Source organism: Cyprinodon variegatus, unplaced genomic scaffold (genome assembly GCF_000732505.1).
Source record: "Cyprinodon variegatus isolate N-32 unplaced genomic scaffold, C_variegatus-1.0 Scaffold975, whole genome shotgun sequence".
Lineage (NCBI taxonomy): Eukaryota > Metazoa > Chordata > Actinopteri > Cyprinodontiformes > Cyprinodontidae > Cyprinodon > Cyprinodon variegatus.
Genome location: NW_015151428.1, coordinates 15,183 through 25,754, shown reverse-complemented (window position 1 = coordinate 25,754; position 10,572 = coordinate 15,183). Strand labels below are relative to the sequence as shown.

The following is a 10,572-nucleotide window of genomic DNA, read 5'->3' as shown; positions in this document are numbered from 1 at the left end:
AGATTTTTCCTTAAATCCCTGCCTGCTTTAAATAATTGTTTTAAAAAATTTACAATATATTATTGTTAGACAGCGTATCCCAAACTATTCTTTTGTCACCCTTTACCATAATGTCGACAATCAAACAAGGATAACTGGTTGCCATGGTTTTCCTGCCTCCATGTCATGGGTTCTGCTCTGGGTTCTATGCTGAAGGGCAACCCAGGAGAGTGAAATACCCATCGTCAAACGTTCAACTTTTTCTCCAAATTTTGTGATTTGTTTGAAATCTGTTGCAAACTAAATCATCAATAATACTTATCAAAACAGAGCATACATGCTAGTGTTAGCCTAGCTCTACAGTGAACGGCAGTAGTGCGAGTAGATACCACACTTTAGCCAGATGGCGACTAAGGAACAACCAATGAATGATTGAGGTGATGTTGCTTTTAGAGCCGTTTACTGCTGTTGGAGCAGTATATTAGGGCTAAAAAGATATGGATAAACAGTAGAGTGTTTTATTAGGGTACTTTAGAAATATCAAGTAGTCAACCATACATACAGCATTGGTTTTGAGAAATTTAATATAGCATCGGATGCTTCTATAAATGCAACTTAAGGAAAACCCCTAATAATAACTAAATATTTCCCGATATATTTAGTAGACAGATTTTTTAAGCACCTGGAAAAAACAATTCATTATTTTCCCGGCCAAGGGACCTCCTAGTTGTATATATTGTATGAAATTGACTTGTGTTATATCAAACTGGTCCTATAGTCTATTACAGATGGAGTCATGTAACGGAAGTATTTCTGATTCGGATTCCTGGTTGATGGGACAGGTGTTGTGAATGAAACGGTGCCCAGCTTAGAAGAGCTCCTGTGTGCTCCTGTGTGAATGTGTGCATTGATGACTGAAAGACATCTTCTGCCTCCATTTGTCTGTTTACTACAGTGTGTTGAATTCATGTTGATGTGGATTTAAAGACATTTCAATTAGCTGAAAAAATTGCAGAAAGGAATATAAAAAAAGGCTAATCAACCAAAACTTTCACAACCCCCATATAACACCTCATGCAGGACCCCCTTTTGAAGACCTGCGTCTTATTGTATTATTAGGTGGAGTGTTACAATTTAAATAACAGCAATCACTTACGGACCGCTTCTAAACCAGCCTGACAATCTCATTGAGTAGCACAATTCAACCTAATGGGCAAAAAAAATAAATAAAAAAGCATTTCGTTTCTTTAATGCGCTGGGTCACTCAGCTAGAAAACATTGAAAGGGAAATAATTCACAGTCCTGGTTAACTTACGGCCGGCGAGAGCAGGCTCTCATCAATCTTATCAAACCGGCGGCAGACATGGAGTCACTCTAGATCACAGACTTTGCATGTTAACAAAGCTTTTGCTAAGAGGAATAAATAAATATGCAAATAGGTTCAACTCAAACCAGGCCAAACTGATTGGCAGACTTCACGCTTGGGAGAGTCAAGATGAGAATTAAGAAATGCGGAGAGGAAAACTGCTTTATTAAATTAGCCTTCGCTTCCACCTGCTCGGGTTTCACATCACACAATAATAGTCCAACGTAAACACACAAACCCTCAATAATAACTCATACGTCACACTCAATACCACTAAATAACTCTTCAGTATTCCACTCAATCATGCTGCTAAACTATAATTTATCAAACAAGCTAATTCCAGTCTGACGGCTATCCTGGCTGTTACATGTTATCACTTCAATCTTTTCTCTATATCAATGTCTTCTCGTTTACTTAAGTGACTGCATATTTTTTTGGTAATAAAAGAGCTAACACAGGCTTCCATCAGAACATACATCAAGTGGAGCCACCAGTGTTAAGCTACAGTCAAACTCTTAATTATCTTGGTATGAACGCTGGAGCGGAAAGAAAATAAAGGGGATTTCGAGTCCTGCCGTTTCTCAAAGGTATAAATGTCAGTACTGCCGCCAGATAATTAAAGAAATGGTCAAGACAGTATTTGATGCTCCAAGTGTTACTTTCAAGCCAAGGTGAGCAAAGCATCTTTTTGGATAGCGTAGCATGAGAAATGTGATACAAGTAATGTTAGCTGTTCTTTTGTAGCGGTAACACGTGTGCAGTAAATATGGCCACTGAGGGCACCCATCTTTCATCGTGTGAATAAAAAACTTCAGCTCCCTGGCTTAAGTGCAATAAAAAAAGGCGGATATGAAATAGTTAAACGGCACAACATCCTGAATGTTGTCATAATATCAGTGTGTGGATTATGGCAATCGCAAAGTAATTTGGATAGAATTTTCAAAAGGATGACATATTTTAAGTGTCCTACTTTCATGTACTTTTCATATTGATAATAAAATATGGCCAATTGGTTTAATGTAGAATATGGCTGAAGGATTATGCCAAAAATCAAAATTGCGTTTATTTTTCACCAATATTGAGATTACAATTTTATCTGGATTTTCCTTAGCACTTATCACAAACTTGTAAATGTTTAATTTCAGGGTTTCCGTTTTTTACATTGCCTTCACAGCTTGCTTGTTCGGTCTATTGTTGCAGGATTTTATTGTAACCTTTATGTGATAAAGTGCTTATTTACTTTCATGGATCTGCATGCTGGATAAATCTTTCTATTCTGTGTGGCAGGAAACCCTCTTTAAATATATTTTTGCCCCCTGAAGCGCTGCAGTGAGAAATGTTATGTCTTGTTCTCTTGTTAAATGTGGTCAACGAAAATCAAGCGCCTCTGCGATTCGAATATGCATCTTATTAAATTGCAATTATATTGCAAATGCAAGTAATTACCCAGCGCTAATGCCAACTACCCTTAAAGCCCACACCTAATTTATACTGTAGTGTGGCTGGGCCGCTTTGTTATAGGAAACAAATAATATGTGAGCGGATAGGAGGAAAAAACCATCATCACAGTTTTCAGCAGCAGTATTTAAATGACATATTTAATTTGTCATTTACTATAATAAAAGCAGTAACGAGTGCGAGTTGCACCCTTTCTCTTAATAAGACTTATGCACCTGATGTCTTCCCTGTGTCTCACCAGGCATTGGTTAAATAACTCATAAACTAAGCAATAACAGTTGTGTTTTATCTTAATTTTGTAAACCGAGAAAGAACTTCTCTAATAAAGTACAAAGGAACCAAAAGTAAGCTTTATTTTGGCTTTGTTTATCCAAATACACATAAAGTATACATACTGCTTCCATAAAACTGCTAATCATTTCCATTTAGCGTCTAAGCATCCCCAGCTGTCACTAATGGAAAGGCAACAAAACAGGCTTCCTTATTGTTATTTATGTGAATAAAGAGGCACAGCGAGGCCCAGCTAAATCACTTTGCTTTCTGCTTATTACCGTCTTTTTCCTACTTCTCGTCTTTCACTTCACATCTCGCCAGTCCAAACAGCCTGATACCTTTTCACACATATGCTAATACTAAATAATCCTGCCAGTATCAGCGGTCCGGTAATTGGATTGCCTCTTCTCTCGCCTCATTTGAGTCCATTTGCTGACAGGATTACGGGCTATTATCCCCCAGGATCCCTTCGGATCTCCTTAGGTCTTCGGATAGCCAAAACACACAAACAAATAGGCTCTCTCTGAGTGTGTGTGAGTGTGTTGGGCTCTCAGCCTGAATATGGACGGTCAAGCCACAGCTGTGTCATTTTAAGATATCATCATCTTCTATCATTATTGCTTTCTCTGGGGATGCTTCAACCTAAGTACGGCACACGCCCCGATCTGCAGCACAAATAGTCGGGGACTTCTGTCCTCCGTAAGCCTCTCAAAAGATGAGAAAGCTTTTCACTCAATGGACTGCCGATCAGAAAGGAGGAGGGGGAGGCGGTGTGGATGCCTCTCTCAGGTAAGGGGCAGCCGTCTGCTGAGAATCAGGAATACTTCAAGTTCAATGATTTGGTCAACAGAGGGCTTGACATCATCTTCAAAGAGGCAAAGCAACAATTTGCACCGTAAATGTCCAATTAGGTAAATACCATGTCATTATAGGGCCAGTTCACCTAAATGAGAAAGATTACACCAGGGGGCCGAACCCTGAAAGCACAGACACATGGACTAAGTAACGCTGATTACCTTGTAAATCTCAGCCAGGTCAAAGTTCAGGAGCTGGATGAGGATTATATTAGTTAAGTTTATTTTGAATCAAAAGGAAAGGTGTCAAACCCAAGGTAACTCTGTTTTATTAATGTTTTCCTAATGTTTATTGCACTCCGTTCTCTTTCAGATCTTACTAGGCTTTTAGCTAGCAATGTATACAGGGGTACATTGTACGCCCTTTACTAAAAAAGTTTTTGGGACAGCTTTGATACGCCTTAATTTACCCCCTGGAAACATATCATATGTTTTAAACTTCACAAGCAGTAGATACTGGAGCTTGAAAAATTGAATTTTTGCTGCTCGACGCACCACATCAACCAATCAGAGAAGCTGATCTGCAAGCTGGCAGAGCTCACTTCACTAAAACAGTTTATTTACGCCTAAATTAACTTCAAATGTTGAAACCTGCCAGAAAAATATGTTTGCTTTTATTATTCTGCTCCCTGCAGTTTGTAGCGTATACCTAAAAAACGCCAACATATACTTCCATGAACGCCATGACCAGTAGGGGAAATCCCCCAAGAGGAGATCAAGTCTGAGGCAGTTGCTGCTGGGGATTTTCAGTGTCAGCGCACCACAGGTATCTTGGGGTCTTCTGCGCTGCTCCGACAGCGAGTTAATATTTTATGGCAGGATCGTAATCTTGATGAGCTGACTGGTGGACTTTCTTGCATAAAAATATATTTAAAACTACCTTTTACCCACTGATCACAGTTAATATAGCAAAGCCACTGTCTGCCATTGAACGCAAGAGCAGCAGAAGCATCAGATGCATCTGTACACATCTGACCTGTGTGCAAGCATAAAAAATTATGCACTAAGGGCTTTTTTTGCAGCTCAAATTGCGGTGTGAACGTAGCATTACACTTTTATTGTTTGAATTAAGGTATGAAACTTAATAATGTACCTAAAAATGATCTAATGCCATCCTTATTAAATTCCCACCTCTAGTCAAGCACACATACTTCCCATAATAAGGAAAAAAGTAGAAGGGAGGATCCCCTTGGATCCCCCTACCCTGCTCACAGCCTAAAGATGTGATAATCCAAGGTGGACACCCTTTGAAATACTCCAAATACGCCAGATTTCTACATAATGTTTGTTTTAAATACAAATGGATAGGTGGACAGAAGTATAACACTTCTCTGAATATTCTAATAAATTACCAAAATGTCCTTGACTTGAACTTTGGTGTTAGTTTGGCCCCACATCTAGATTATTTACCTATAATGATTATCAAAGAATTTTATGAAATTACAGGAGGGAGGCAGAGGTTCGCTAAGGCTACGTTCACACCGCATCCTGAAGTGACCCAAAACCGATTTTTTGGCCCACATGCGACCTGAATCTGATCTTTTCATGGCAGTCTGAAAAACAGAGATTCAATTTTTTCCAATCAGACACAGGCCACTTGGCTACGTGGTCCTGAATCCAATACAATTCCGATCTTTTCAAATGCGACCTGTGTCTGAATGGCCAGGTCGGATTCATCTGACCTGAACGTCATTAATACCCAACAAAGGTCACTATTATGCGTCTTGCTACACAGAAGCGGCAAGAAAAACAACAACCATGGCAGATGATGATGTGGAGAGCAGTATTTATGTTTAACCATATTGAAAAGAATGTGTTTTTATGGTTGGAAAAGATCGCTAGATGCGCTCCGGCGCTACCAGCCATGTTTACTTGCGGAAAAAAAAGAGCACTCTGGCCTGTGTTGTCATTGCATCCTCTACTGCGCATGCTGGCCACTTGCGTTATATGACTGCAGTTCACACAGGAAATCACATACAAGTCGCATATAGTTGGAAATATGAACGGCAACATAAAAATATCGGATTTTGCAAAAAAATCGGAATTGAGCATCAAGGCCTACAGTGTGAACATAGCCTTAGTTTGTCATGGAGTATGTCAAAATGATCAGTGATGCAGCTTTACTGAGGTCCAGTTTACATTACAGTTTAACTGCTAACCCCTTAGTCAGTTGTTTTTTGTTTAGCCCAGACATCATGAAGATGATCGTATTTATTGACAAACAAAAAAGATGAATGGAGATAGAGTTTTAGTACACTACCATAGTATGACACAAAACTGAAGGTTTTTAACTTTGAGTCATTGTGGAACCAAAAGTAGTTAAAACAAAACACCTGCAAGGAACAAAAGACTTTCTATTAATACAATAAAGGAACTAAAAATGCTTTTATGGGCTAAAAATTTGACTACTTGCTTTTTCATCCATGGAAAGATTTCTTCTTCTTCTGTAGTTCTCTCTCTTTGAGTCAAATCGTATCCATTTGTAAATAGATATTTTGTTAACACAACAGATCTTTGAGTTGTGCTTTGAACAAGACTGGACGAAAATTAGCTAATAAATGCCTCAGGTAGCTTTGAATTAAAGTTGAGCATACTTTAATGTCAATTTCTGACAAATAAGGAAGTTTTAAAGGAATACTTTTATGTGAAGTAAGCAGGGAAATCAAACGTTATAATTCTGGTTGGTCTCAAGCTGCCTGGTACAAATGGTGTTAAAGTACAAAGCATATAAAGACCATGGGCACTTCCCAGAAGCCAGGGACAAAAGTAAAAATTAGAGATAAAGAGCTGCCTCAATAAAATCTTGTACACCATTTCTGAGATATAAACAGAATACAGAATGGGGAATTATTTGAAGCATCATGAATTTAAAGCCTAATCTATGAAGTGGGAATCAACTTAAATCTTTTTATGTTTTTCTTCTATAATTTAATGTTCGCTCACCGTCCTGCTGCTGGTTGAGGATCATGTTCTTCAGAGTGTTGCAGTCCACTGTGGGCAGTCCATTGTCCGTGTACGCAGACGGACGATAGTTGACGTCGGACCTGGACCGATTGTGTCCTTTCTTAAAAACAGACTTGGATGAGGAGCTTCCCGTGCTGTTGTTGCACTCCTGCATATGGGCCACCAGGTCATTGGTGGAGCGTGCTCGGTTTCTCTTGCCATGCCTCAAACCCATGCCCAGACCCAGCAGGCTGAAGTTGTCAGCCCAGGCTAGGCCGAGGGGCCCAACCTCTGGCTGCTCTCCCGCCAGAAGATTCCACACACCACTGGAGCTAAGCTTCCCCAGAGCAGCACTGGACACATCCTGCAGCTGCTTAGGCTGCCTGGCAGGCTGATGGTGGCTGGTCTGAGCCAGGCTTGGGCCTTGACTCTGGATCCTCCTATCTATGCAGTGGATGAAGTCCTCTGTTGCCTCCAGGGCTGGGCTGATATCACCCACCACATCAAGTTGCTCAAGACCCTCCATGGCTTTAAAATCACAGACTTACCCCTGAGAAACGATCTGACAAGAAGACAGTTTTCCAGTAACGATGCAGAACTCTTGCAATCATGACCAAAAAGCCAAACTAGCATTTACATCGACATATCTGAGTTTTCTGGTCAGGCAAACCATTTTCAGGATGTCTGAATTTTTTTTAAATGGTCGTCTAAAGATTTTTCTTGCTCTGCAACTGAAGGCGTCTTCCACACTTTTTAAGTCTTGTAGTTTACCTTTTCCAGCTCTAAAAGTCTGGTTTGTTTCTCACTAGAAAAGGAGCTTTTGTAAAAATAATACCAGGGGCCCACATGATTACTGTCCTTTGAAAAAAAATGATGTTGCCAGACTCAGACATGGACAAATCAATGCTCTTTTGGTTCTTATGAGGTCAACTGACAGAGGCTCTCTGGGTCTTAGCTGCAACAAAAGAGAGAAAGAGGAAGTCAAGACAACATGTACAAACGCAACAAGAACAAAAACATTACTAGCAGTGAGAAATCTAATTTCTGGAAAGAAAGGAACAAAAGTGCTTATTTTCAAAGTTGGTTTTGCTTATTTAAACAGAGACTCTGTCAAGGCAAACATGAGATAAGAATAAAAGAGAAATCAGCTTCAAACATACCAACAGTATCTTGATTAGCTCAATAGAGTTGATCATCCTGCCCTATATGTCCTTGTGAAATACTGCTCCACTTCCTCATCAGCTGCTTATCAGCGGACGGAGCGACAAGGAATCAGGTCTGGGTGGGGTTTCCGTCAGTCTGCCAGACGTGCTCATCCTTTCTCATCCTCCTCCCTCCATACAATGCTTACATACGCTTTGTCATTTGTGCTTCTATTGATCTTCCTTCTACATCTATTATTTATTAAATGAACATTACATCACTAGAAGGTAACATCTGGTGCTTCCCATATGAGCACATGGTCAGGAAAATTACTCAGAACTACAAATGGGGAGTTTTTAATGTTTTCTTTGGATGTGATGATGTAAAGCCCTATCAACTTAGCCCCCCCAAGCTATAGCCACAAAAAGGGGCAAACACATAATACTGCTCAGTTTTAGATAAAACAACTTCCATCCACAGATTCAATAAGAGCTGCTTGCAACAACCTATGTTTGCTGGACATGTAGTTCTGCAAATGTATTTATGGACACAGATGGCTGACTGACCAATCAGCTTTTAGCATTGGGGCACCTTTGAGTCTTGAATGTCCAGCTTTATTCCAGACAATCCAACAAAATTAGAAATATGACACATGCAAACATCATGTATAATTGATGATCATATAATATTACGTTATATTAATAATTTAAGGGAATCAGCTGGAGATAAAAGGGAACTAACCAGCCTTAAATCCTGTTGATACAGGGTTACAAGTATGGAAAATATACAGATAAATGACTTATCTAATACTGAAATATCTGCAAGCCTTTTATAATAAGCATCAATGCGGCAGATATTCACCTAAGTTTAGTAAAATACGCTTGTTTAGCATTATATAAGCTTGTGGTGAATGAGAATGCGCTTGTGGAGCATAGTATAACAAACCCAAAGTAAAAACTTTACTGTGTTATTAAGGGCTTGATATTTGGACTGATTGTAAAACCGATGATCAACTATTGTAACTAACCTCATAAATCCCAACCAACACAAATATAAAGTAAACAGACGGATAGAAAAGTTCCTTTTTTTTTTTTGCTTTATTTTGAAAGGCTTTGGAGGAAGTTCGCTAACATTTTTTACTAGCTTACTGCTCGACCATGGTTCACCAGGATATTTTTTCTTAATCTTGGGCCATGTCTGAATGTCTGCCCAAATCGCCATAGGGCACTATATAGTGAATACAGCATTTTAAATGATGGATGAAAAAGTAGTGAACTTGTAATCTCCCACAATGCACCTTGAAAAATAGTGATCATCCAGAGTCACTAGACGGGCAGATATAGCATCATGGGATCTGCTGAGGCAGCTACCTGCTGTCGGGTAGTGACAGCGACGAAAAATAACAAAGACGGAGCATGCAGCCTGCGGGGAGGCGGAGTTATATGACCAACGGAGAGCAAAAAGTAGTGATCAGCTGTCTGAATGGTCAGTTGACCTTAAATAAAGGAACTTTATGAAACATCAGTACACTTCACCCTAATTTCTGACTTTTTTTAAATGATTTTTTGACAGAATCCTGCTGCCATAGGTAAGTTAGGTTTAGTTGAAGATAGAGATGCTATGAACAGGTGGAATTTTATAAGATATTTGTTAAGCTCTCTGTCAATATCACTATCTTTCCACCACAGAAAGCATAAAAAGTCTCACTCTTCTATGCAAACATTTAATCTGGCCCATGTCCCTTTCTACCATACCGCACATGACAGCTACTGATGTCTACAAAATCAACAGAGAACCCGGTTGTGAAAATTGGTCCTATCATAGGTTTTTTTTTTTTTTTTAAAGCAGTGCCTTCATACTTTTTACATCAAAAACTACCTTGATCTTGCCCATAAGAGAGAAATAATGTATGATTTTACTGTTTTTAACTAAATTAATTAATCTCTTTGTGTAAGCAGCATCCTATCAGAAAACAAATCAAATCTGAAATTGAAACCTAATTTCCTTTTCATTTAGATTATATTTATTTTATCCTCTTCAAAATAAAATAAAAATGTAATGTTTAAATGCAGCACACAAACTAGGGTAATAAAAAAAAGGAGATCTGTAAATCATTTTAGATTCGAAGCATTAAAAGAGTGACAAATTTTAGTGTTTTTAAAATAATTGTTTAGTTTTTGTTGTTTTGGGTGCTTAATTTCGACACCCCTTCTTTTGGTGGCAAGTTCTTAAAAAGATGTCTCAAATCTAAACTTTTTTTTTTTTCCCAATAAAAATTTGTTAAATCCAAAAGATTTTGAATTTAACCAAAAGATTAGTATTGTCCAGTTTGTAATAATCAGCATTTTACCACATACACCCACCCTTTATAGAATGACATCATCGTCCCTGCAGACGGGCTCTGAGTCCATCAGTTACTCACTGACTTATTTTCTGAATTCTAGATGAATCACAAGAAACCCAAAGAGCAGCCAGAACCATGCTGCCTACTCACTGTAACAGGGAAGATGGAAAAATACCACGTCTGAGAAAACAAATAACATTAGTACCTCTCCT

The 10,572-nt window shown here is 38.8% G+C and overlaps 1 protein-coding gene across 1 annotated transcript in view; it reads right to left on the bottom strand.

Annotated features, from left to right (window-relative positions):
- The window catches only part of plekhm3 (pleckstrin homology domain containing M3), a 49,235-nt gene extending 39,360 nt beyond the window's left edge, over positions 1 to 9,875 (bottom strand). The window contains exons 1-2 of the mRNA XM_015398967.1: positions 8,034 to 9,875; positions 6,874 to 7,828 (exon numbers count right to left, since the gene is read on the bottom strand). Coding sequence (XP_015254453.1) covers positions 6,874 to 7,399 — 526 coding nt within the window. The 5' untranslated portion in view covers positions 7,400 to 7,828; positions 8,034 to 9,875. The remainder of the gene's footprint in view (positions 1 to 6,873; positions 7,829 to 8,033) is intronic.
- Between the last annotated feature and the right edge of the window lie 697 nt (positions 9,876 to 10,572).